Below are 27,890 nucleotides of genomic sequence, written 5' to 3' on the forward strand. Positions count from 1 at the left end.
GCCGCAAAAGCTTATGCAAACGAAGCATGGATTAGCATTTTCCCATGATTCATTTCCATACTCTCGGCTCATTTTTGCACAAAAACAGGCAGTGTAGCCGTGGCCGTTTTGCACAAAAAAACCTTTTTCTGTAAGGTCCTTATGCCTGTCTAAGACAGGCATAAGGATCTTGTGGAAAAAGGGAGTTTTGCACAAAACAGCCCCAGCCACACTGCCTTTCTGTATGTTTTAACGCAAAAACATACCGAAAGAAAGTATGCAAATGAAGCGTGGGAAAATGGTAATCCACGCTTCGTTTGAAGACGCTCTTTGTGGCAAATCTTGTAATGTAGACAAAGCCAGAGAGAAGTAAAACACCTCCCATCAGATAAGTCTCATCTGGTAGTCTTTCTGTCTGCTTCCTCTTTTATCTCACTCCACTTCTTGCTCACCCATCTAGGCAGGCATGACATGATTGGCAAGTCTAATTAGCTCTTGGTGTGTCCACTGATTAATATTCTTCAATAGTAACTCCGGGCAGATATGAATGGATATGAAGTCCCTTAGTTCACAAAGGACCAGGAATATTTGCCCAAGTGTTCATTTACAATTAGACACCTTGTTTACTCTGCAAGCTCTGAGGCCAGAAACCACCTCTTAGTTATGTCTTTACAGTGCCTAGCACAATGAGAATCCTCAGGTACTAGGAACTATCATAATGTAAATAGTAATATACCTGGCTAGCTTTTTCACTACTAAAAGAGAAGGTTGAAAAGTCTCCAGACCACGAACCTTGTTTCTTTATCAACAGCAAATTAGAAAGAGAATATGGAAAGAAACTGAAGCAACATGATTAGGCTGGAAGGCAGGTCTGTAAAAACTTGGGTTAAGTTCAGAGAGGTCCAATTGTTTATGCAGTTTTAAGCTATGACATCGTAGATTTTGTCTTGATGAGGTAAGATGATAATCAGTAGCACTCAGTCACAGAAATGCTTTTTTCATTTTAACACTGTATCTTAAGAACAATTGAAGAAGAGATCTTTCCCAAGAAATTTCTCCACACAGAAAAACTTCAGCATGACTGGGATCACAAAAGTAGGAAGTAAATGGTTGAGCAAGTTGGTAATAGATTTTTACCTCTAAGGCTGTTGTTCATTAAGGATAAAAAATCCTTAACTGACTGGTGTTCAGAGAACTTATATGTAACAATTTGGTCTGAATAAAGAGCCTAGCTGACAGTTATCCACATTAGTCATTAGTATGGTTAACAGGCTTAACTACAAGGCTGAGTATTGAGATTGCTTATGTCAATAACTTTGCCTTCTGCCTCGGTACAGAAATATGTTTGTATCTGTATATAGCAACTGGGATTTAATGGTAAGTATGCAGTGACAGAGAAATTTATAGCAAGTACCATATAGTAACATCTACGTTCAAATCAGTGTCCTAACATAATTGCTCCCACTCAAATCACTGGCAGTATTCAATGATTTCAGTGGAAGCTGGACTTGATCTTTACTTAAAACTTTTCATCTTCAAACCTCTTTACAAACTTAATTAATCATCAAAATCTCGTGCAATGTAGGTAAGTATTGTCAGTCGTGGTTCAGTAAAGCACTTCAGCATGTTCAAAACCTGAAGTCTAAGGGACTGCTCATATGCCTAAAGTTAAGCATGTGCTGAACTGCTTCGTTAAGCAGGGATAAGATTCCTTAGTTGCTTTCAGCTAAGCATGGGTGCGTCTACAGTGCACGAGTAGCTTGAAATAAGCTATGCAATTTGACCTGTACAAATTGCACAGCTTATTTCAAGTTAATTTTGAAACAGAGCACTATTCTGAAATGTCCCTTACTCCTCGTGGAACGAGGTTTACAGGGACGTCGGAATAGCGAGCTTGTTGTATTTTGAAATAATGGGCTTGCTCAAAAGATGCAGAGTAGCTATTTCGGGATACTTCTGGTATTCTGAAATAGCTCCTCAATGTAGACATAGCCCATGTGATTAAGTGATTTTTCTGAATTGGGTACCATTATCCCCCATTTTGCAGATAATAAAACTGGGGAACACAGTTTAAATTACTTGACCAAGATCACGTGACGGAGTCATTGGCAATTTCTGACTCCAGGAATTTCTGGCCCCTAGCCTTTTGTTTAAATTGTGATTAGACAGTGTTGATGAAAAAATTTATAACTAATGTAAATTATTGATTTCAACAACCTGGTTTGTCCATTGTAAAAACAGTAAGTGACTTATTTTTTCTGCATATGTTCTCTCCCCCAAGAGATGGCTTTGCTATTTCTCTGGGGACCATATAAAATTGAAAATGTAGCAGACTTAAAGCATATTAGGAGAATCTATATATTTTCATAGGCCTGATGCTATCCCCATGGAAGTCTGTAATGAAACTCCCATTTGCTGCAATGTGAGCAGGATCAGCGTCCGTGTGTCTTATGAAGAAAATGCACTTTGTTAAAGGATGAATCAGTCCTCTTTGCTGTGTGATGTGGAGGCTCACTGTAGGAATGTCATATCTGTGGCAACTTAATTTATACCATTTCATCCTGGTATAATTTAAACCCCTCACCCTGACAGCATTTTTCAAGCTCCTGGTCCCAAGAACACACAGAAGCATTGCATTATTTCATTATATTAACAATCCTAACCAGGGCCTCCACAAAATCGTACTCCATTGCTTCATCGTGGTGTGGAGGTGACCCTGGGCTCTGGAAGGCTATGCCAGTGGAGCAAAAACTCCAACAGCTTCTACCAAGCTGGAAAGGTTTCGTGTATTGCCCTGGAGGTGGACTCTGTCCCCTCCATCTAAGGACCAGCCTAGCAAAGTACAGAGTGGTTTGTCACAAGAAAGTTGGCCACCAGGTGATGATTTGGCCACAGCAAATATGAACACAACAACAAAAAAGCATGACCTTCGGTCCTGTGCAGTTCCTCCTCACTTCTGTGGTGATGGTGGTAGAGTGGTGAATATGGGGGCAAAGGATGCCAAGAATCTCGCAGTATTGAGACCGTCCATTTCTATTAATTTACAATAAGAAAAGGAGATGGTCTGGCCATGTAGCAAGACTGAGAGATAACAGATGGATGACGTGTATACTCCATTGGTATCCATGAGACATAAAAAGAACAAGAGGAAGGCCTCCATCACATTGGGTGGAACCTTTATGGAGGATTCATGGAAGGACGTGGATGAAAACCGCACAAAACAGGACGGGGTGGAGAAGTTGCAATCTGTATCGGTGATGAGACTATCCGCATCCATGAGATCCTCTTCCAAAAATTCCAAGTAACCAGGGCAGGATCATATTCCTTCACTGTATGCCTTCAGATCGGTGCATATTCTGACTTCATTCCTTTCCACAGTGCAAATGGAATTCTTTTTTTCTTTGTGAATCTACCACAGCTTTCCAATAATTCATGAATAGAGAGAGAAGATGGTAAAAGAAATGTCATCAACTTGGTAACATAACTGCAGAATGCTCAATGAGGCCCTGTATTTAATGATGATTCTCTGGAAGCAAGGCTGCTTGTCAATCCACCTGTTTTTCTATTTGGCACTAGAGATGTTAAATATCGGTTAATTGAATAGTCGATTAACCTCATTAATTCTTATCGGTAACTCAACTATTCTATAGTGTCCAGGGGTGGGGCCAGCAGCCAGTGTGCTTACCATCTTCTTTCTCTATTCCTTGCCAGTCTGCGCTGCTTCCTCTGTATCAGAGGCAGCAGTGTGAGGTGCCAGGTGGGAGCTGGTCTATGAGGGGAGCCAGTTTAAAAACCAGCTTCCTGTCATCCCATGCTGCTGCCTCTGATACAGAGGCAGCAGTGCAGGGTGGCCAGTAACCCCTGTCCAGGAGAGGTCTGAGCTCCTGGATGCAGTGAGAGTCGGGACTGAGCTGGGCTGCCTGCCTGGTTCCTAATACACTTTAAATGCAGAACCACAGCAGTGGTAGGTCCTGGAACCATAGCAATCCAGGACTGAGCCAGGCAGCTGGCCATCCTGCTAAAAAATTTACTGGTGTCGGGGAGGGAGGAAAAGTGTGTAGTCTATAGCATTAACCTATAAGCCTTTTGCTTATCAGTTAATCAACTACACTATTACATCCCTATTTGGCACAGATTGTGTGGGGGGTTGAACGCACTGTTTTCTTTTACTACTCTGCAAACATCCCATCTGCGAGGGAGCAGGTTTCTCTTAAACAAAAATGCCACCAGGTATGAAATAGCGACAATAGTCCCCAAAGTGAGAAGCATGGTGAAGGTTTTAAATGGGAACAGCTGAACGTAGACCCCGTCCACAAGGGAGCAGCCTGGGTAGTGGATAACAGGAGGAATATTCAGGGAAGGCTCCCCTGCCAGCAGCCTTAACAGGAACCCGAAGAAGAATCCAGCAGCTGAGCCGTATGTGTTGGTGTTGGGAATGAAGAGGACACAGCAGAGCTGGGGAAAGAGAAGGGCATAGACCAGCTCCCCACTCAGGAACCACAGGTCATACACAGAGTTAGAAAGGAAAGCCAGGCCTGCGGCTGCTGTCCCAAACACCACCATGGAGACTCTCATCATCCATACAACTTCTCTCTCGGTAGCCTGTAAATTCAGAGATCACTGTTTTAGAAAGCAACTTTCGTATCCTTTCCTGAATCCAATCTCAAATTTACAACGATCAGATACAATAGCATCCAAATCCAAATGTTAGAAATAGCTTGTGATGGGCCTAACCAAAATTCTGGAATGAAGCACCTCTGAATGTAGGGGTGTTCAAAAGCTGGATCCAGAACTGAAGTCTGTAAGAATTACTAACCTGGACTGCATCTGGATTAGTCCTGATTTAGAAAAGCTCTCCATTCAAACCTTTGGGCAAGGGAAATTTTCAAAGGCATCTTTGGAATCAGAATAGCTAATAATTATAACAAAGTACATAGTTAAATATATAGTGAGAATTTACTGTCAAATACAGGAGCTGAATATCAGAGTCAGCAGGACTCAGGGTGGGCTGTGTCACTGATGTCAGCAGGAGCCTGTGCTTTGGAATCCCACAAGGCCCTAGAACCCAGGCTGCAGCCTGAGCCTGAAAGACTCCCTAGCAATGAAAATGCTCAGCAGCGCATGCCCTGCAAGCAGCCAGTCACATGTATAGTTTCTGTAGAGAAAAACTACATTTGCCATTCTGAGTTTACAAAATTTCTGCAAACTTCCAGTGTTTTTGCAAAACCTAATTTACCTTTGGCAGCACTGACTAGCCTGCTGACCGCAGGGCATCTATCAGGGATGGTTTAGATGGTAGTGGGTCCTGCCATGAGGGCGGGGGGCTGGACTCGATAACCTCTCGAGGTCCCTTCCAGTTCTAGTGTTCTATGATTTTATGATAGGAATCAGTAGGTCCTGGACTCTGTTACCACTTCTGATTTATACACCGTTACAGACTTGACGCTGATCCCACTGAAGTCTATAGTAAAGCTCCCATTTGCTGCAATGGGAGTGGGATCAATCGCAGTGTATTGTATCAATAGCATAGTCTGTGAAAGCACTAATCGGTTCCTGTTGTTGTGAAATATTGATGTCACAAATTGTTTTACAAAGATGAAATTCATGCACCTAACCACAGTTGCATTTATATTTCACAATTTTAAAAGAGGGGAGGACAAGACTCAGAAGCCATGTCTACACTGCAGATAAGGTTGAAGCAGCCACAGTTGATCTTTCAGGCTTCGAATTAGTGGGTCTAGAGAAGACATGCTAATTAAATTGGAGAGGGGCGCTCCCGTCAATGCCGGTAGTCCTGCTCCTACCAGCATGGACAGTGCCAAAATTCAAGTTAAGATACATCAACTTAAGCTATGCAATTAATGTAGCTGAAGTTGCGTATCTTCATTTGAACTTATCCCCTAGTGTACACCTGGCCAGAGAGGGTAGGGCCCAGATTTATATTGGTCTTAGGCACTGCTGTGCTCTGTGTTGCCAAAAGGTTTTTGTCAGTTAGAAGCAAGGATGTTAAGAGGCGGGTAATCCACTAATTGTGTAGTTTATCAACTACATGATTAGCCAATAAGGGAAGGATTCCTCAGTCCTGGCTCATGCTGGGTCCAGGAGCTACCTCCACTACAGCTCTGCAGCTTAAATATAGTAAGAGCCGGGCGCACAGGCAGCCTGGTTCCTACTAGATTTAAATTGCAGAGGCAGAGCAGGGGTAGGTCCTGAACTCGATGCAAGCCAGGACTGTGTGGTTCAGTCCCAGCTCACACCAAGTCCAGGATCTACACCGTGGCCAGGGGCTGCTTTGCAGCAGCCTTCCCTGCCCCCTGCCCCGTGCTGCTGCCACTGATAGAGGCAGCATTATGGGGGAGGGGGGCCGGACAGGAGGCACTGCGGAGATGGTGCTGGGGTGTTGGGAAGACTCAGCTTTTAATCTGGCTCCTCCCAGCACTGGCTCCTGCTTCTCCCTCTTGTTGCCTCTGAGACAGAAGCAGCAAGGTGGTGAGGGGGAACAAGTAGTTAAGAAGTTGACTACAACTTGCTTACATACCTAATTAGGAGCCAAAATACCATTAACACTCACGAAGGGCCTAAATGGGTCTAAATCACTTTTGAAAGTGAGCATAAGCTTCTAAATGAGTTGGGCCAACAATGCTGAGTACAGCATTGCCTAAATTTCTTTGAAAATCTGGGCCTAAGTGACTGGGCCAAGGTCACATATCCTGTCATGACAGACAAGTATTCAAGCCTGGGTCTCTGGGTTTCCAGCAGAGAGCTGCTCTGTCCTGGGCAGAACAAATGTCACATTAAAATCCCAGTCTCCTAAATCTGATGAAGGGCTGACATTTTGGGAATTGGAAATCCTCCACATGAAATGGTCGTGCACATTCTGCACAAATTTTCAGCAATTCCCCCCTTCTGTAAATAGCAGTGGTGAATCTGTTACCTCTTGCCTCAAAATTTTCCTGTAGATGTTGTGTGCAAACATAGAGCTGGCAGAGAGAAGGGCGGAGTCTGCAGAAGACATGACAGCTGCAGCAATTGCTCCCAAGCCGCCAATGGAAATGTAGGTCGGGCAGAGATAATGCAGCACAAGTGGCAGTATCATGGCTGACTCTCCTCTCTCCAATGGTGTTGGAAGACCATAGCTCGTCTGGTTCCAGTCTTTAAAACAGAGCAAAAAAAGGACCAAATAATTAATATTTAATTCCTGGTTTTGTTGCCTTCATAGCTGTATTTCCACAGAGAGCCATCTTGCATGGCTAAAATCTGTGTCTTAGTACCCTTAGAGTACATTGTTTCTTGACTCCAGCTGGTGATCAGTGTATACCCTGAAGCTCGACAACTGGAAGTCCTTGGAAACCTAGCTAGAAAGCACATACATGCATGTTGTTTATGGCCAAATCCTAACCCTGGGTTATGCATCAAGTAAGGGGCAACATGGTCAAATACCAATGGGTAAACTGGCAATGAACTGAGTCAACCAATCAGAGGGATGGTTGGTCTAGTGCCTGCTGCAGGAGTGTCACATCTGCTGCTTCTGGAAATTGGGCACTGAGGTGTGTCCACCTCCAGACTTTGACTGCTCTGAGGGGGGAATCTTTGTTGCACTGATTTCTGGGACATCTTTAGCCCATAAATAGTAAGTTATTTTCTGACTCTTACTAAACTATTTACCTCCAGAAGGGCTTGATCCTCCTTCAACCAGGGTTCTCTGTAAGGTGTGCAGGAGTGCACCAAGAATTTCAGTCCTACTCATCCTCTCAGTCCAGCGGCTCCTGGGGGTGGGGGCATGGCAGGTGGCTGCCCCACCCCCTGGAGCCACTGGGTAGCCACCATGTTGCCTGCATGGCAGCTGGAGCCTGGGCCGTGGTACACAGGGCAGCTGCCTGCCATGTGGCACTGCCCCCAGGAACAGCTGGGACTGAGGCTGCTGGGGCCAGGACCATGGTACTAAAAATAGCACCATGTCCTGGGTCTCAAACCATGGCCGCCATGCTATTTTTAGTACCGTGGCCTGGCCCCACCCACCACGCACTCTCAACTGCTCCCAGAGTGGGGCCACATGTCATGTGGCTGCCTCATGTGCCAGGACTGGAACCAGGACCAGGGTACTAAAAATAGCACAGCAGCCCTGGCTCCAGCTCCGGCATATGGGGCAGCTGCCCGCCACACAGTCCAGCCCCACAACCGGAGAACTAGATGGGGTTGAGGGGTGCCAGTTTCTGGAAAGCAGAAGGTGAGGGAAGGGGCACGGGGGGAACTAAGGAGAAGGTAGGGATGAGGAGAGGAAGGGGCTTGTGCTGATAGGAGAAGAGGGGGACTGGCACCAGAGGGCAGAGAAGGGAGGCAGGGCAGGTGGGTAGAGGGAGGTGTTAGGAAAGGGAATGGGGAGGGGGACTACAGGAGGGTAGGCACAGAGGGGAAGGGAAGGAAAGGTGCAGGGGTCAGAGAAGTCAGTAAAGACAGTGAGTATAAAACAGCAAGGGAAAGTAAGTTTATTGGTCATTTTTTTCTCTCTTTACTCTACTGTGCGTATACTGTGTACAGAATATAAAAGTGTCAGACCCTTTCGGCACACAGCATAAAACGCAAGGAAGACATAGATAATGTAATGGAGCTCCCACAACTGAGACATGTTTTGTATTAGGTACTTGAACACTGAAAGCAGAGACTGGAAGGCTCAGCCCTCTGATTTGAGCCCTTAAAGAAGTGGCCTGATTATCAAAAACGCTAAACATCCAGCAGCTCTCACTGATGTCACTGCCAGGTACTAACTGCTCAGCACTGAAATCACAGAATCATAGAATACTAGAACTGAAAGAGACCTTGAGAGGTCAAGTCCCGTCCCCTGCCCTCACAGCAAGACCAAGCATCATCTAGGTCATCTCTGCTAGATGTCTATTTAACCTGCTCTTAAATACCTCCAATGTTAGAGATTCCACCACCTCCCTAGACAATTTATTCCGTGTTTAACCTCCCTGACAGGTTTTTCCTAATGTCCAACCTAAACCTTCCTTGCTGCAGTTTAAGCCTATTGCTTCTTGTCCTATCATCAGAAGTCAAGGAGAACAATTTTTTGCCCTCCTCTTTGTAACACCCTTTTAGATACTTGAAAACTGCCATTTTGTCCCTTCTCAGTCTCTTTTCCAAACTAAACAAATTCATTTCTTTCAGTCTTCCCTCATAGGTCATGCTTTTTAGATCTTTAATTATTTTTGTTGCTCTTCTCTGGACCTTCTCCAATTTCTCCACATCTTTACTGAAATGTGGTGCCCAGAGCTGGACACAGTACTCCAGCTGAGGCCTAATCGGTGTTACCTTATTAGGTGTCTTAATCAGGATAATGAAGCCTTATCTTTAGGCCCCATTTTAATAAGCTTGGCCAGTGATGTCAAATCTTGAGTAAATAAGTGCATTTCTTAAAGACACATGATTTAATTTTACCTGTGGATGCTGCTACGGCTCCGATGAGCACAGAGGGGATAGCCATTAAAAAGCTCCCCAGTCCTGAGAGATAGGAAATGAGCCTTGCTTGTCTTAGTGAAGCAGCAGAGAGAATTCGCTGGAAATAAGTTTGCCATGGGATGCTACCAAGAACCTGAAACATTCAAATGTTAAAACTGTGAGAGAGTAATCCTAGCCTATTAGTATTGTTTTATTTATTGGGAGGGCTGGTTAGCACCTCCTATTGTCAAAAGTTACCTGATACTTCCCATTATAAGACCGTGATGTCAGTTGCTTATACTTTTAACAAACTACTAACTATCTGGGGTAAAATTTTCCACCTCAGGTAAGCTTCTGCGTCAAGTTCAGCCAGAATAGTTCAGCTGTTTCCTGAGAATGTGGCCATTGGAAAAGGGATTTTTGCCCATGTTAAAACAAAAATCTGGTGATTCTCTTTGAACAGTACTAGGGCCTTGATGTTTGGGAGTTGAGATCAGAGAGTTGAAGTTTGGCAGGTAGGGGCCTTTGTTTCAGGGAGGAGACTTTTGCCAACTTCTGGGGACTGGCTATAGAGTGGACGATGAAACCATTCACCCAGCCAAGTTTCCCATCCCACTAGTCCAGCGGGTAAAGATTTCTTACCAGATACAAGAAGTCATCCAGCCATCTTCCAAGATATCCTGTTTGCACTTTCCCAATCCAAGGGGCTTGGTAGAATTCCTGAACAGCAGTGTAATAAATGTTCTCTGTTGCAGAGTTGAGCAGGGCAAACGGGACACAGATCCACTGTGATGAAAATGGAAACACTGTGTTCCTTCACTAGCTTCCTCTCACGTCTATGTCTTCTTTAAAGCCCTTGGCCTTGCCTTTCCTCTAATTTCCTCCTCTCCCACTCCTGCTGCCTACAAGCATCCCAAGTCTGCTGCCTAACTGGGCCTTTTGTCTCCTCCTCCTGCTCATCTTCATTTCATGCCACCCATTATTCCTGTTAATATACAGGCAGTCCCCGGGTTACGTACAAGATAGGGACTGTAGGTTTGTTCTTAAGTTGAATCTGTATGTAAGTCGGAACTGGCGTCCAGATTCAGCCGCTGCTGAAACTGACCGCCAGTTCTGACTTACATACAGATTCAACTTAAGAACCCCAAGCGTCCCCAAGTCAGCTGCTGCTGAAACTGATCAGCGGCTGATTCCAGGAAGCCCAGGGCAGAGTAACTCTGCCTCGGGCTTCCTGTAGTCAGCGCTGGTCAGTTTCAGCAGCGGCTGACTTGGGGACGCCTGGGGCAGAGCAGCTGGGGTGCTGCTGGGTTGCTCCCGTAGCGCCGCTCCTCGGCGCTACTGGACCAACCCAGCAGCACCCCAGCTGCTCTGCCCCAGGCGTCCTGATTCAGCTGCTGCTGAAACTGACCAGCAGCAGCTGAATCAGGTCGCCTGGGGCAGAGCAGCTGGGGTGCTGCCGGGTTGGTCCAGTAGTGCCCAGAGTGGTGCTGCGGGACCAACCGGCAGCACCCCAGCTGCTCTGCCCCAGGGTCCACAACAAAAGCCTGGTCTGCTGGGGGGGGGCACACTGCGGCTTTGCTCCCGGTGTCCCTGGTCTGCTGGAGACGGTCCCCAGCAGACCAGGGGCACCGGGAGCAGCTTTTCTCTCCCCGGAGGTCGAGGTGGCAGGACCGCTGCCTGCGAGCTCCGGGGTGAGAAAGCCCCGTTCGTAAGTGCGGAGCCGACATAAGTCGGATCCGCGTAAGTTGGGGACTGCCTGTATCTCGCTTCCTCTCCATTTTCCTAAGCAATTCCCCAAGCTCAGTTCTTTCATTCTAAAGGCCTTTCAGCGCCAATCCGATATTATTTACTAATGCAGGGGTCAACAACCTTTCTGAAGTGGCGTGCCAAGATTTAACCCTCCTGCCCTGGGCACTGCTGCTCTCCTGGTAGTGGCAGAGGGGCTCTCTACATGGTGCATCCTGTGGACTACCTGGCTCAATGCAAACCTTTCCATGGACCACCAGTAGCTAATGGAAACTCAACATTAATTACACAATTCCGCCTGAGCCGTTTTGCTAGTGCTGCAGCTGGGGAGAATGGTTTAATTTAAATTATTAAACAGCTCAAGCGTTTTAACTTTCTCCTGTTAATCTATCAAGCTTGGTTTTAAATAAATTAACGTATTATGTCCAACACAAAGGTGTCAGTGTTTTCTTTATTTATGGCAGGGGTGAGGAACCTTTTTTGGGTTGGGGGTCACTGACCCACAGAGAAATCATTTGGAGACCACACAAGTGAGAAGCAAAAATCTCCTCCAAAAACCTCCAGCCCTCACTGATGTGGGCCCCCAACTAAGACACCTCACCCTTCTGGTGTTACAGACTCATGGGGTGAGGGGAAGGGACAGGAAGGATTGAAGTTCAGGGCTTCCCATAGGCCAGATTTATTTTTCTGGGGTTTCAGAATTAGTGGATTTTGTGGAACCCTTTAGGCTCTGAGATGGGAACAAAAATGAGGGGTTCAATGTGTGGCCAGCAAGTGGGATAGGGATGCAAGATCTGGGTGAGGAGGGCAGGATCTGGAAGGGAGTTTGGTGGCAGGAGAGGGTGTGGGGTAGGGATACAAGAGGGAATTTGGGGGTGGGTAGGGGCTGGGGCAGTAACGCAGAAAAGATGAGAGGGTGAGAGTGCAGCCAAATAGCAAGTTGGGGAGGGAGGCAAAGAAGTGGGGAGTAAAGCAAAGTGCAGCTTCTGCAAGCTAAAATTGTATTCCCCCCCAACATCTTCCCTCTGCTCCAGCCTCCCTCCACTCAGCCCCATGATCCCCACCATCGTCCCATGCCCCTCAGTGCAACCCCTGCCCCTCCCATCCTGCCCCCACATCCTCCTTCACCCCACTCCTGCCCCCACATCCTGAGCCCCCAGCGCACTCACCGGCAGGGCAGCAGCGTTGGGATGGGGGGGGTAGAGTCTCTTCCCTGCCTGGCCCAGCCCTTTGCCTGCAGGCTTCAGCTACGGGGCTGGGGCAGGCAGAGCCCAGGGCAGCCCACGGCTGGCTCCAGCCCTGAGTGGGCACAGAGGGGCACTGAGGAAGGGGCCTCCTGTCCTCCCATACAGACCAAAGGGACCATACAGACTGCCACATGTGACCGGCTGCCCAGCACCAGCTCTGTGGAGCAGGCCCAGTCCCACCCCCTCCAGAAGCAGAAAGGAGAGAGGAGTTAACCCCTTACCTCCTGGGAGCTGCACGCCCAGGCTGGACAAGGGCAGCCCCAGAGGCACACGTGTGTGTACGTCTCCCTCTCCTCCCCCAGCAGGAAGCCGGAGCTAGTGTTTCAGCCTGCAGCGGTGAGGCTGGGGCTGCAGCCACAGCACAAGCCCCTGGCTGTACGGGGGGAAGGGCCCAGCTGAGCTCCCGCCCCGCATGCCACGGGAAATCGGCTTGCAGGCCACTTGTGGCATTCCAGGAGTTGCCGACCCCGGCACTAACACACCAAGAATAAAATATTAACTCCGTGCATCATATCCTCTGTGTTCAGAATTTGGTATGGCAATGTTCAATGATCAACAAGAAAGGTAGAGTCCACCAGAAAGGGCCACTATATATGAATTATTATCTTCCATTTTCTGTAGAGTAAACTTGGACATACTGGTTGAGCACTTTCTCCTGTATGCACCCGGCACAAAAGAGGCGCAAAGAGTCATTGGTTTGCATCAATTCCTGGGTGTAGTCCAGCATCTATCTGCTAATTAGAGAACTGTAGGACTGAAAGGGATCTTGAGAGTCTTCTAGTCTAGTCCTCTACACTCAAAATAGGACTAACTATTACGTAGACACCGCTGACAGGGGGTTGTCTAACCTACTCTTTAAAATCTCCAAAGGTGGAGATTCCACAACCTCCCTGGGCATTTTATTCTAGTACCTAACTACTCAGACAGGAAGTTATTCCTAATGTCAATCTTAAACCTCCCTTGCTGAAATTTAAGCCCATTGCTTCTTGTCCTTTTTGAACCATGTCCCACCTCAGTCTTCTCTTCTCCAGACTAAACAAACCCAATTATTTCAATCTTCCCTCATAGGTCATTTTTTCCAGACCTTTAATCATTTTTGTTGCTCTTCTTTGGACTTTCTCCAACTTATCCACACCTTTCCTGAATTGTGGCACTCAGAACTTGACAAAAATGCTCCAGTTGAGGCCTAATCAGTGCAAGGTGGAGTGGAAGAATCACATCTTATATCTTGCATTCTGTAGTTAAGAGCATGGTCACTTTATTGAAATTAATTGGTGTTTTTAGATAGCCATCTTACTGGGTTTATTTCCAGCCAAGATAATTAGCATTTACTCATGTGAATAGACGGTAGAAGACTATACTCATGAGTAACACTTACTCAATTCAAGTAAGAGTTGAAAAAAATGGCTTTATGTATTCCTCGGGGGCTTTTTGTATTTACTCTTTAAATGGAGCATTGGAAGATGAGACCAATGTCACAAGAGCTACTTTGAACTGAGATTGGGGAAAATGAGAGAAATTTTGTCTCTCATCTTTAGTTATGTAATATTGAAAAATGAAAACACAGAAGTAAATTGAACTTACCAGGCTGAGTGTAATAAAAATTAGCTGTATCACATCTGTGTATGCAACTGAATACAGGCCTCCCAGTAAAGTGTAGAGCATAACAATGCATGCTGATATAATGATGGCCAAATAGCTTCCAATATCCAAAATGACCCTCATTGTTGCCCCTGCAAACAGTTTTGCACAGTCATAATAGGTTATATATATATTTATTATAGCAAACATGGTTAAATGATAGCAATGGCAGTGTAGTCTAGTGGTTAGTGCACTGGGCTAGCTGTTTTATTTCTTGAGCTGCCACCAATGTACTTTGTGAGCTTGCCCAAGTCTCTTCACTTCTTTGCACTTCAGTTTCCCCATTTGTAATTATCATGATGATGATAAATAAATAAATAAATAAATATATGGCATTACCTACTTCTGTGAAAATGTGAATTTTATGTTTCCATAAATTTTGCTTTAAACATGCACAAGAAACATTAGGAAAGGGAATAAACAATGCATTTTCATAAATTTGAGATGATCACACAACCCACAAAAGGTGGCATAAAGTAGAGTATTTTGCTACATTATCCGTTCTGTGAAATGCAACAACAAAGCAAATATATTTACCTAATGAACCAAGAATAGCTGCAAACCAGAATATGTCTGCTATCAATGGTGGAATAAAGAGAAGGCTTCCAATCTTGTTCCCGTATGTTTCTTGGAGAGGATCCATCATTGTCAAATAATTCTTGGATCTCATTGGGTTTACAAAGAAGATGCCACCTTTTGGAAGTGATAATATTGTCACTGAATTTTACATACATTATTTTCTCAGAAATGAGTCAGACTACCCTCTTGTTCTAAAAGACATCTGTATTAAAGCCAGCATTAGTTAATGTTCACAATTCACACTGCAATAGTCTGCTAATGTTCCCCATTAAAATGTTAGTCAACTGATCACCTCCACAATTCATTAAATATCCACATTTACCAAGCTTTTAAAAGTGCACTTCTCACCAATAACCATCTTCTTCAGGCAATGCAAGGCCCAGGAGAGTTTTCAATGTAAAGAGTCTTACATTATTTGAAAAAAATGTGCTGCGATCAAAATAAGTAGAGTCCTGTGCGGATACAAAATTGGTAACCACATCCAAAAAACGATCCATGGATACCTGCATCCATATCTGTGGATGCAGATACCCGCAGATATAAAGTGTATATCTGCAAATTTGCAAGGTTCTAAATAAGAAATTTGTATCTGCATCTCTATCCAAAAAAATGAGCCATGGATACTCAACAGATATAAAGCGAATATCCATGGATTTGCAGGGCTACAACAATAAGACCATAGATTTGTCCCTGATCTAGATGCCATTCAACGTACTGAGATAAATGCTGCCTTCGTGTATGAATAAATGTTACGTACATGAAATCTGCAGCTCCCCTATGCCTCCTCCAAAATTAAATTATTTTGTTTTTAACGTCATCATCTCAGGTACTAAGCCTGCTCTTTCCTCCTAACAGCAGTCTTCACTCAAGCAGCATTGCCATTAAAACTGATGAATGTATGCAGTGCCTAATCCTTCCCTTGACATTGCAACCATCATTTTGAGGAATGTGATTTGCATCTGGAGAGTATAATTGTGTCTGTCTAGAGATGCCAAGGACAGACCAAAGCAGCTTATTTTAATGCCAGGCACTTCCTTGAAGCAACTAACACAAGAGTCATCAATGGTGCTTGTCAGAGCAAGGAATTTGCTGAAAAGAGTGGTCAGCTAAAGGAAACTGGCTCATCTAGTTTGTCTCCAAGGAGTAGGACTTCAGTCATGTGACTGAGATGATGAAGCTGAACAGTAAGTAACATGACAAAGGGGATTGAAACCTTATTTAAAGGCAAGATCTACTGTTGGCCTTCAGTCTCTTGCTAGACAATAGAGACTGCAGAAGGTAGAGGGTCCAACGGGCCTACCTGTTTAACACACAGACTGGGCCTAAGGATTCACAAGAAGGGATGAGCATTGACAGGGAAAAGAGCATTCAGGCTCCTGTTGTTTTCCTAAAGCGCTGTAACTTTTATATGGTTTGGTCAATGTACTTTTAGAAACTCTGGAGCAAAGCCTCAGTTCGTTACTTTATCTGCCAGGTGTCCCCAAAGACAATCCAGGGAACCCACCAAGGTGGACTCTGGAGGAGTGTTCAGCTGCAGTTGAGGAGGTCAAAGCATTGGTTTCAGTGGCTTGGGCCGCTGGGTTGTGGCATCTCACATCTGAATGAAGAGGACCAGACAGGAATGGACCCTATGACATGTCTACACAACGGTGTAAGCCTAGGCTTGAGCCTGGGCTCAAATCTAACTCCCCTTGCATCCACACACTAATTGTGCTAACATAGTATGAAGGGTCTGAGCCCATGTTATACTGAGACAGGGAGCTAGAGTCCTAGTACTATTGATTTCCTATATGCATGGGTCCCAGCTTGCTTTGTGTCCTGGAAGTCCTCAGGATAGAACCCAGAGTACCCTGGGGCAACATTCTTAGTTTCTCTATACTGATAATCTGTGATGCTGTCTATTGCACTTTATTGCAAATGGAAGCTGCATCTCCCTTTGCAAACATCAGCAGGTTAACTAGGGTCACCAACTTTCTAACTGCATGAAAATGAACATCCTGGCCCTGCCCCATTTCCTGCTCCTTCCCTGAAACCCTGCTTTCCAAACACTTCATCCTTCCTCCGTTGCTTATTCTCCTCCAACCTCACTCACTTTCACTGGGCTGAGGCAAAGGTTTGGGGTGTGGGAATGTGTGTAGTTAATGTTGATAAATGTAAAGTAATGCATATTGGACAAAAAAAAATCCAAAGTAGGGGGGAGGGATAGCTCAGTGGCCTGAGTAATAGCCTGCCAAACCCAAGGTTATGAGCTTAATGCCTGAGGGGGTCATTTAGGGATCTGGGACAAAGTCTGTCAGGGATGGTACTTGGTCCTGCTATGGGGACAGGGGGCTGGAGTTGATGATGACCTCTTAAGGTCCCTTCCAGCTCTATGGCTGTGTCCAGACTCCATGCCTCCGTCGACGGAGGCATGTAGATTAGCCAGCTCGGAAGAGGGAAATGAAGCCGCGATTAAAATAATCGCGGCTTCATTTAAATTTAAATGGCTGCCCCGATCTGCCGATCAGCTGTTTGTCGGCAGATCGGGAGAGTCTGGACGCGATGCCCCGACAAAGAAGCCTTTCTTCATCGACACAGGTAAACCTGGTTTCACGAGGCTTACCTGTGTCGATGAAGAAAGGCTTCTTTGTCGGGGCATCGCGTCCAGACTCCCCCGATCTGCCGACAAACAGCTGATCGGCAGATTGGGGCAGCCATTTAAATTTAAATGAAGCCGCGATTATTTTAATCGCGGCTTCATTTCCCTCTTCCGAGCTGGCTAATCTACATGCCTCCGTCGACGGAGGCATGGAGTCTGGACACAGCCTATGAGACTGGTATGTCTCCATATATTATATACATACAATATGATGGGGACTAATTTAGCTACAACTACCCCAGAGAGAGATCTTGAAGTCATTGTGGATAGTTCTCTGAAAACATCCACCAAGGCTGTGTCTAGACTACCCTGACATATCAGAAAAAGGTATGCAATTTGCATACCTTCTTCCAATAATTTTTTTGGAAGAGGCTGTTCCAAAATTTGGCCCATTCAAACTGGGCCAAATTTCAGAAAAGCTTCCTCTTTTGGAAGAACCCTTATTCCTTGTGGAAGGAGGAAGACAGGGCTTCTGAAAGAGCACATCTGATCTTCTGCAAGAAAAAGCGGAAGAGCAGACATGTTCCCTAGGCACGGCAGAGTTTTTCCAGGATACCTCATCCTGGAAAACCCCCAGGCTATGTCTACACTGGCCCCTTTTTCGAAAGGGGCATGCTAATTTTAAACTTCGGAATAGGGAAATCCGCGGGGGATTTAAATATCCCCTGCGGGATTTAAATAAAGATGTCCACCGCTTGGGGAAAAGCCAGAAAAAAGCATCTAGACTGGCCCGATCCTCCGGAATAAAGCTCTATTCCGGAGGATCTCTTATTCCTACTTCCTACTTTCGAAAAAGGGGCCAGTGTAGATGTAGCCCCATAGTGTAGATATAGCCCAGAGTGCAGTGGTAGTAAAAAAAACAAAAACAAATAGGATGTTAGGAATCATTAAAAAAGGGATAGAGAATAAGACAAAGAATATCTTATTGTCTCTATATAAAACCGTTGTACACTCACATCTTGAATACTGCACAGAGATGTGGTCGCCTCATCTCAAAAAAGATATATTGGCATTGGAAAAGGTCCAGAAAAGGGCAACAAAAATGATTAGGGATTTGGAACAGGTCCTTGGATTTTCCATTTTAATCTCCTCTTTTCTAAGGGGGATATGATAGAGGTCTATAAAATCATGACTGATGTGGAAAAAGTGAATAAGGAAATTATTTACTTATTCCACAATATAAAAACTGTGGGTCACCAAATGAAATTAATAGGCAGCAGGTTTAAAACAAACAAAAGGAAGTTTTTTTTCCCTTAGAGCATAGTCAGCCTGTGGAACTCCTTGCCAGAGGATGTGGTGAAGACTTAGACTTTAACAGGGTTCAAAAAAGAGCTAGATAGATTCGTGGCGGTTAGGTCCATCAATGGCTATTAGCCAGGATGGGTAGGAATGGTGTCCCTAGCCTCTGTTTCTCTGGAAGTGGGTGATCACGTGAGGATTATCTGTTGTAATCCCTCTCTCTGGGGCATCTGGTATTGGCCACTGTTGGCAGACAGGCTACTGTGCTTGATGGACCTTTGATCTGACCCAGTATGGCTGTTCTTATGTTCTTATGTGCAGGCTCTGGCTGGGAGTTTGGGCTCTGGGGTGGGGCTGGGGAAGAGGGAGTTCAGGTGCTGGATGGAGCTCAGGTGGGGCAGAGGGTTGAGATGTGGAAGGGAGCATGGAGTCCAGACTCCAGAGATTTGTGTGGGCTCCCTTTGGGTGACTCTTACCTCAGGCAACTCCCAGACTTAATGCAGTGGGTCTAAGGCAGGCTCCCAGCCTGCCCTGGCTCTGTGTGGCTCCCAGAAGTGACTAGCATGTCTGGCTCCTAGGTGCAGGGCGGCAGCTTGCTGTGCACAGTGTACACACTGTCCGCACCTGCAGATGCCACCCCACAGTTCCCATTGTCTGGGAGCCGCAGCCAATAGGAGCTGAAGAGCTGGCAGTTGAAGTGGCATAGTGCTTCCCTGGCTGCTGCTGTGTCTAGTGGCCAGAGCCTGCAGGGAGTAGTGTGGAGCTGGGGGAGGCAGGAAGCCTGTCTTAGCCCCACTTCACTGCTGACTGGACTTTTAATGGCTGGTGCCACCAGGGTCCCTTTCCAACTGCGTGTTCAAGTAAAAAAACAGATGTCTGGCAACCCTTGAGTTAATCATTGTCTGCTTTACACCAGACTGCCTGCAACTATCAGAGAGCCTGCAGGCTTTTCAGTGGAGACTGATCAGAAGTAGCCTTTTGGAGGGATATCTGCTTCCTGGTCAGAAGAGCACAGCCAGATTGGTTCACACTGCCTAGGCACCCCTGCACGCGCCACCCTCGGGAAGGCAGGGAGCCCAGAGAGTGGAGCGGAGACCAAGGAGAGTGGGAGCAGCATAGCTCCCAGCTCAGCAGGGCCAGGGGACAATGCCCACCAACCCTCTCGCTGCCCCGCTCCCTGTGGGGTGGCTGCTTGGTCTTCATTCTGTTTTCTGACCACAGGGGCTGCAGAGTCCCAGGCAGTAAGTGGGAGCTTGTCCTGCAGCTTCCCCCAGCCTCCTTAGGGTCCTTTATCCTTGCCTTCCAAGGTGTGTCGGTGGGCAGGGATAATGGGTCCCAGGAGGTGCTAGAGCACACTGCACCCCAAACCCTGGAGTGCACTTCACTGCTCTGCTTCCAGCCAGGCTGGAGTGTTTTTTTCCCCCCGTTGAAACCTACCTTTGATTTGAAACTTCTCAGCAAATAAAGTAAATAATTTTTTAAAAAAGGGAAGGGAAGTCTTCGTGTGATCTCCCCGTCTCCAGTCCAATCCTCAGCTCTTATTGGCCAGGAACAATCAACCAGTAGGAGCTGAGAGATTGGCCTGGAGGAGGGGGTCAGTGCAAACCTCTTCCCCCTCCAGGAGCTGAGAGCCACGTGGAGGGAACAGCCTGCAATTTAAAGTGATCTGGGCTGCAGCAGGCAGGAAGCCCAGCCTGCCTTGTGGGTGCTGCAGGGCTGCTGGTTGGGAGACGCTTCCCAGGTAAGCGCTTCCCAGTCAGAGCCTTCCCAGTCAGCGCCTTCCCATCTCCTCCTGCACTCCAACTCCCTCCCACAGGTCACCATCCAAACCCTCTGCCCCTCCCCTCCTCAGGTCACACAACTCCCTCCCAGAACCTGTACCCTCTTCTACACTCCTCCAGGCCAGAATTCTCTCCTGCACCCATACCCCACCCCTCCCAGATCCTGTACCCCAATCCCCTGACCCAGGTCACCATCCAAGCCCTCTGCACCCTTTCCCCCCCTTCTTCCAGGTCACAATTACCTCCCAGACTCTACACCCCTTCCTAGTGCCCTTCCCCAGGCCAGAATCCTTGCCTTCATCCATATTCCCACCCTGATCCTACACCCCTCCTTCACCTAACCTGCCTCTCAGCCCTCACACTGTCTCCTGAACCCCAGTCCCTTACCCCATGCACCCTTCTGTGCCCAACTTCCACTCTAGACCCTGCATTCCCTCTACAGAACAGTGCAGCCCTTGACCAATTTCCTAAATCTTGGAGTAGCCCCCCAACCAAAAATTATTGCCCATCCCTGGCCTAAATTATTAATCCCCTGAATTCTCATTGTGAGTCTCTTGTGTGCAGAAAATAGCTCAATAAAGGCCAATGACTCCACTTTTGGGGTGTACGTTATCAGACACTTCACTCAGAAATTTAAACAGCTCTGAGTTACCTGAGGGTAGAATAGATGATATGAAGAATGCACATTTTATGTGCTGAAACATGTGAAAAGATGTCCGCTTGTTTGATGGGACATGAAAACAGCCAGGTGACAAGCTGAGCCAGCAGTTCAATCTGATGAATAACTGAGTCAGCCATTCACTTGGAGCAACCTTGGAGATAAACTGAGTTAGCAAACTAATCTTAGTATTAGGCAAAAAGGTGATTATAAGGAATAACTTGTTAACCATGTATTTGGGGTGTGCGCTTGCATTTAACCCTGTGCTGCACCCTGTCTCGATGGAGTGATCACTCACTGAAGCAGCAAATAAATGACAGCTCAAATCTGTCTGTGAACCTGTGTGATCTGGGTAGCAAGGAAAACACCCGGTTACCACCGGGAGAGGCTGAATTTTTTAGAGCTATACCACTATCTTTAAAAAAATAGTTCATAACATGCATTTTATTTACCAATAAGAAGAGACAAAGTAAATCCTATTGGCGCCTGGACCCATATTAGTCCTCTTGTGGGAAGATAGATAGTTTCAGCTGTACCATTGATATATGCTCCTCCGACCCATGTTGCTGAAAAAAAGGGGGGAAAAGTAAAAGAGTGATAAGATATACACTGCCCTACTAATCTCATAAAGCATGCTAAAAAATACAACTGTGAACCATGTGTTCACACTAGTGAGTGTTTAATCACATGCACAGAGACTGCAATGGTGTTATTTCATAAAGAAGTTTCTACACAATGTAATCAGATTATCAGATTCTGACCCTGAAGGCTAGTCTACACTACATGGGTTCTGCTGATACTGCTGGTACCAATAGAGTTATAGCATCAAAAGCCCCTTGAAGGGATACAGCACAGACAGCAGTTTTTCTCCTGTGTGATAGGAACGTAACCTTCCTGGGTGATATTAAGTATGCCAACAGAAGCATTATCAGCCAAATCTAAGGGTTTTGCCAGCATAACTGTGTTGACTGGGGAATGTGGGCTTTTCAGAACCCTGTCCAACACAGCTATGCCAACAAAACTTTGCAGTGTAAAATTCTGGAGAAGTTATATTCAAAAGTGAAAGACACATTTGCATTCAAAAACTCACTAATGTTCTGAATGTTTTAAAGCAATTCAACTAGGTTTATTTTTATTTCTATTTTTGTTAATGGCACACACTGGCTGGAGCAGATAGCAAGAGCAAATAGCATTACATTTATTGTTCCTTAATGATTTATAGAACCTAATTCTCATGTATCATGGTCTTTTACAACAACAAATGTGTACTTAAGACAATAAATCTCTTAACAGACAAGCATAGACTGCATTCAAAAAAGTGAATTTTCAGCCAAGACTTAAACTAAGCAAACCTGATGGTCAGAAATGTCACTTGGGACCAGTGTTCCCTGGAAGCTGGGTGCTTGTGCAGCTGCTCAGGAGAGAATCAAATGCTGCCCAAATGATTAGCAGAGCACCCACAATTAGGTTTTTTGGTTTCTACTGGTGATGCCCATTCACACATACCTTGTTGCACATAAAAAAAATCATTCTGCACATGGATGGAAAAGTGTAAAGAGAATATTGCTTAGGACTGCATTCCTTTAATGACAGGTAAGAGGGACAAATCTCTGATCATGGGAAAATACAGAAGCATAGTGTGGATGTGCCTTAATTGCTATATAGACATCCTTCTTTATCCACAGATTCTGGTAGCTTTCCTCATGATGAGTGGTAGTGCTTTTTTTTTGTATTTAAAAAAAAAAGGTGATGGTAATCCAGGGGAAAAGTTGTTGAGCTCTGACTGGAGGTGCTGGTACTGCGTCTGGAGGTGCCAGTTCTGCGTACTGGGCAGTACCGTTACAAAGAAAGCACTGAGTGGTACCATATCTCACATTACAAGTTAGCAGTTAGGTATGATGGTAGCAGAAGCTTGCCCTAAATTAGAACCATGTTCTATTCAATTGAGTAGTACTATAGTCCTCTGGGGCTCCCACTAATTTAAGTAGGACTGCCCAAGGCATTCAAGACTGCTTAGAGTGAGTACAGCTGGTACAATCTGGGCCATGATAGCTATTAAAACTTTAATTCCATATCCCTGAATTAGAAGAGCAAATTTATGTTGTGAATGAGAAAAATTCAACCTGAATATTTTAATAAGATAAAATAATTTCCTTTAGGAACACTTACCGGTTGCAGTGAATAATCCAATGAAGAAATTCATGTTCCTGCCCCCCACTATGGCCATCTCGCTTGGTTTCCCATTCTTCTGCTCCTTTTTGCTTTTCCAAGAAGCCCAAATTCCAATAGCCAAAGTTATTGCATAAAACACAATCAAAGTTACCAACCCAGGTATATTCAGAGCCATTTCCTGCAGCTTATTTTGGACCACAAAGATGTCTATGGATTCAGTAGTGCTAACACAGAATCAGAAAGAGTTATGAGCCAAAATTTTGGTCAAGGTACTGGGTGCTATGTCTCTGTCTTTCAGTCTCCACCCTTCGTGAGGAAATATCCAATCCTGCCTTTTGTGTGGAAGTAGGGTAGAATAGATAATAAGGGATTGGGACTAAGGCAAATGTTGATGTGTTGTACAATGTCAGTCTGGCACCAATGAGGGAAAATGTTTTCGGTATGATGTGCATTGGCATGTGAATAATCAGTATCCATTTTGCTAGGCTATAGCTGTGAGGTCAGCACATATGTTGATGAGAGTGTCTGTCTGAACAATGTTGACTGAAAATTTTAAAATATCATTATAATGAAAAGAAATTGAGGAAAGAAAAAAAAAACAATGATCAACTGAGTAGAACTCCCTGATGCAAATAAGTTTGCACTGTACCATGAAACTACAGGTAGCAAGCTGTTTCTCTGGAAGCTGTATTTAACAAATGCCTGTTAGAATGTTTCTCAGGTAATTAGAAAGAGAAAACGTTCTTAGATAAATTTAAGAAAGAATAAGCTGTACTACAAACAAATAATAAACCTCCAGTAGGAGCCCCTTATGTGGTAGGGTAAGAGTAATTTATACAGTTTAGATGTCAGCATTTTGGTTGATCTGTGGCTGAAATCCTGCTCTGGGCAACAGACTTTCAGTCTTTCTTCTTCTGACAATTGAGATATGATCCTTGATGCTAGGTAACATGTTTTTTCCTTGTGGTAGTGGACTTACTATTCTTTCCTGAACACCAAAATTTATCCTAAAAGTAGATCCTTGATGGTAAATCAAAGATTGTTTCCTGGCCAGTCTTTCACTTGTGTTCTTAGATGGAATTTGTAAGTTCAAAACATCTTAACAGTTTCTTCTAAACAAACCACCTCCTGCAGAGATCATGGGGCAGTAATTTTATGAAACTCACATGGCACATTTCAAATATGACCTTTAGATGAGCAATACACACTAAAAACTAACTACATTCATTGTGGCTGTGGAGAGTCTTGAAGAGAAAGACCCGAGGAAAACCTTGTGGAGTTTTTTATTATTATTATAGTGTTCTGTAAATAATCCATTGGCAATCCCTCTGTGTACAGTGTTCTCCAAACATTTTGGAAACCATGTAGAGCTGTCCTGATAGCACTGATAGCAAAATGAAGGCCAGTTCAAGGTTCTTCATGCTGCTGGGTTTGTGGCCCATAAATCCTAATCTGGCAGCAAACGTTCTGATTGAGAGAGAGACGTCTTCAAAGTACAATTATATAAGAGGTTTTCAACTAAATTGTTGACAAAATAGATGAATTTGACATCAAACTGTAATATGAAAAATTCATTAGAAATAGCAGGGGAAGTAAGATTTTTGTAAATTTATCCTCAATTTGACAGGAGGATTTGTACAAATAAAAATAGTGTGGTTGTTTTCATTTAAAAAAGACAAAACTCTAAAGGCCAAATTCTGATACTTTTTCTTAGGCTGAATAGTACTGTAGTCTATTTACTGATCTTATAAACATCAGCCTGAATAAGAGTATCAGACTTTGGCCCTAAAGGTATAGGTATGAAAAGCTAGGTGAGAAACACTGTACCCGTTAATGACATATTTTCAGTGTAATATGTTAACAGGAGGCACCTCCACCATAGCATCTGTGAAATCCTAGAAAATGAAACTGTTCAAGGCAATGAATAGCCTGGTGAATCTGGGCTGTCTTCTCTTGCTTACTGAGTTGAATTTTTCTTGCTGTGATAAATGTGCAGTGATAAATGTGTTGCTAATTCTATTTAATCTTTGTGTTTTACATATTTCTGCAAAAATAAGTGTTCTTTTCATCAGCAGTCTCCGTTGTCTTGGAGGCAAAATCCCCCGTCACTGTTTTTAGAGGGGCCCTGCCCTAACTACTTTCTATTTGGATCTCAGCTGTCAACGCCAGCTGCCCTGGGGTGGAGCTGGCTCCCTTGTTGGGAAGGCAGGATAAGGGATGCCTGGAAGTTGGGTGGCATTTTTAAAACCCCACAGCTCCACCTGGTAAGCACAGGGAAGTCGCTACACTAGCGCTCCGTTAGTTCGAACTTAATTCGAATTAACGGAGCGCTTAGTTCGAACTAGGTAAACCTAATTTTACGAGGATTAAGCCTAGTTCGAACTAGATAGTTCGAATTAAGGGCTGTGTAGACCCTTAATTCGAACTAGTGGGAGGCTAGCCCTTCCCAGCTTGCCCTGGTGGCCACTCTGGCCAACACCAGGCAAACTCTATTGCCCCCCTCCCGGCCCCGGAGCCCTTAAAGGGCCACGGGCTGGCTACACAGTTTGTGCCAGTTGCAAGGCTACCAGCACCCAGCCAGCAGACCCTGCACCTGCCAGGCATAAGCTGGGCTGACTCGTTCATAGTGGTGGTCACCAGGCAGCAGAGCCTGTAATGACTGGTCATGTGGGCTGATTGGGATGGATGGTTTAGGTTTGTTAAGGTGAGCAGACTTCTTGCACTGGCACATGTCTGCTGGATTCTCGCTCACACTCTGAATGCATGGTAGTGTCATCGCTTTTCTGCTTGGGTTTTGGTTGATCTCCTGGCTACATCAGTTTTTAATAGTAAGTAACAACACACTCAGAGTTATCTGAGGTCTTAGAAACTGTCTTCAACAGCCACGTGAATTGTGTCTTCAACAGACTATCTGAATCAAAGTGCTGCCACCTTTCCTTTGATGTTGGTTTGCCTGGCTCTAAGTATTTCTGGGCTGGTAGAAGAGCTGGTCAAATAAGCCACAAAGTAGCTAGCATATATTTTTGTGAATAAAAGTGTTGGGTTTGATTTGCTGTCATATACAGGGTCCTAATGTTAATCATTCTCAAGTATTAGAATGGCTACTGGGAATTTATTTAAACTGCATCATTTCTGAAGGTTTCACAAATAAGAGCGTAAGGCACTGGCTATATGTGTGTATATGCGGGGGTGGGGGTGATGGTAAGCTGGCCCCAGCAATTTTAACAGCCTGTTGCATACTCATAGTTAAAGCAGTTAGTTACTCCTTCAGGTAAAATAGTAGAGCCTGTTGGTTTAGTGCTAATAGACCTAGGTTTCATCCCCACTCCCATCCCAATGACCACAGTGTCTATGTATTCATTGGAACATTTGTGTGTTTTTTTTTCTCATCATCTGTTCTCCTCTTGTTTAAAAATTTCCAATCATCCAATTAGGGAGCAGAAATAATACCATGTGACTTTAAGTGACCAGTCCTAGTAGACCACTCATGAATATTTGATAGGCTGAAATTTGTTTGACTAAACTACTTGACAAATACATATAAATAAAGCCATAGAAATCAGGTTCAGCGAAGGAACAATTTGCAAACAGAAGAAAAGGATAAATTTGCAAAGAAATTGTATGCACAATGAATAATTTGCCTAGCTCTAGCTGATCGAGTTTGGGTTCCCCAATTGACAAAGAGTTAATGTTCTTTCTGCAGGCTTCAGTTGAGTTTGTTAGCAATTATTTTATCCCTTCCTGTTTGCTGTGATGCAGTGTGAGAGATAATGTTTTATGAAAAGTTGTCTAATTAGGTACTATTTCTTTACATTGTTTTTCATTTTAGTTTCAAAGCAGCTTTTTGTTGAAAACGCTGCTGCAATAAGTTCTCCCAAGCTTCTTTGTGTCTGCTACCCATACAAAGCAGTTCCTCTATTCCAAAGCTCCTGACTGATCCTTAATCAAGATAGGCTTTTCCTTAACATCTTCCCTCTTTGCAGCTGACACCTCAACAGCAGGCTGCCCGTCTGTTTACTTTGCTTCCAGGGCTGAAATTCATTTGAAGAAAATATTTAATGAGGCAGCTTTTAATTATAAAGTGTAACCTGTTCCAGCGAGTCACTTCTGGTTTCCTTGGGAGTGGGGAGGAAATAACATTAGGTAGAAGGCTAGTTGGGGTAGAGTTGACACAGGGTGGTCCAGTGCGTGAGGACAATGTGAGAGCTGAAGTGATGAGGGAGGGTGAGGCTAGGAGCAGGAGCAGAAGGGTAGTGGCTGGAAAGAGGAGAGTGGAAAGTAAATGATAATACTGTGGGAGCAAGAGAAGCAGGCAGGCAGCAGGGAAGCAAGCAGCACTATGGGCATGTCTGGCAATTTAAGGGGCTGCAAGGAAAGGGGAATCCGTCTCAGAGTCTATCTAGGATCAGGCCAACTGGCCTAGAAAAGGAACTTAAGGACAGCTTGTGTAGGGCAGGGCAGACACATGGAACTGGGTGAAGAGGAGAGGTGGGTGAAAGGAGCCAGTTGCTAGCAGGTTATTGAGTAAACTAATAGTTGCAGCACAGTGGCAGCAGTGCTGCCTTTTGATGACATACTGGCTGTGAAGCACCACTAATATGGTCGGAACAAAGAGGCCTGTATTCTCAGTTACACTATGGCCTCGGAGTGCAACTGAGAATCAGGCTCAGAGGGTTTAATACACTAGAAGCATGTTCACATGAATCACTCTCCAGCAACTATACATTTTTCAACAGGTAAACCACTTAAACTGTTAAACATGAGATAACATGCAG

At 44.9% G+C, this 27,890-nt stretch overlaps 1 protein-coding gene across 1 annotated transcript; it reads right to left on the reverse strand.

Annotated features, from left to right (window-relative positions):
- Positions 1-216: 216 nt before the first annotated feature.
- Positions 217-27,774, reverse strand: LOC102449402 (high-affinity choline transporter 1-like). Its single transcript, XM_006134401.4, has 8 exons — positions 23,113-27,774; positions 21,396-21,509; positions 14,586-14,741; positions 13,992-14,140; positions 10,057-10,200; positions 9,415-9,568; positions 6,914-7,131; positions 217-4,581 (listed from the first exon to the last, which is right to left on the reverse strand). Exons 1-8 carry the CDS (start codon positions 23,288-23,290, stop codon positions 4,093-4,095), a joined length of 1,602 nt encoding a protein of 533 aa, XP_006134463.1. The 5' UTR covers positions 23,291-27,774; the 3' UTR covers positions 217-4,092.
- Between the last annotated feature and the right edge of the window lie 116 nt (positions 27,775-27,890).

This window comes from Pelodiscus sinensis, chromosome 1, assembly GCF_049634645.1.
Source record: "Pelodiscus sinensis isolate JC-2024 chromosome 1, ASM4963464v1, whole genome shotgun sequence".
Classification (NCBI taxonomy): domain Eukaryota; kingdom Metazoa; phylum Chordata; order Testudines; family Trionychidae; genus Pelodiscus; species Pelodiscus sinensis.

Excerpts from the sequence above, each read along its gene's own strand:
- LOC102449402 (XM_006134401.4), bottom strand. The coding sequence starts at position 23,290 with ATGGCTCTGAATATACCTGGGTTGGTAACTTTGATTGTGTTTTATGCA. Across the intron at positions 21,510-23,112 it reads TGGATTATTCACTGCAACCG|CAACATGGGTCGGAGGAGCA; the intron begins GTAAGTGTTCCT and ends CCTTTTTTTCAG. Across the intron at positions 14,742-21,395 it reads TACTTTGTCTCTTCTTATTG|GTGGCATCTTCTTTGTAAAC; the intron begins GTAAATAAAATG and ends CACTTCCAAAAG.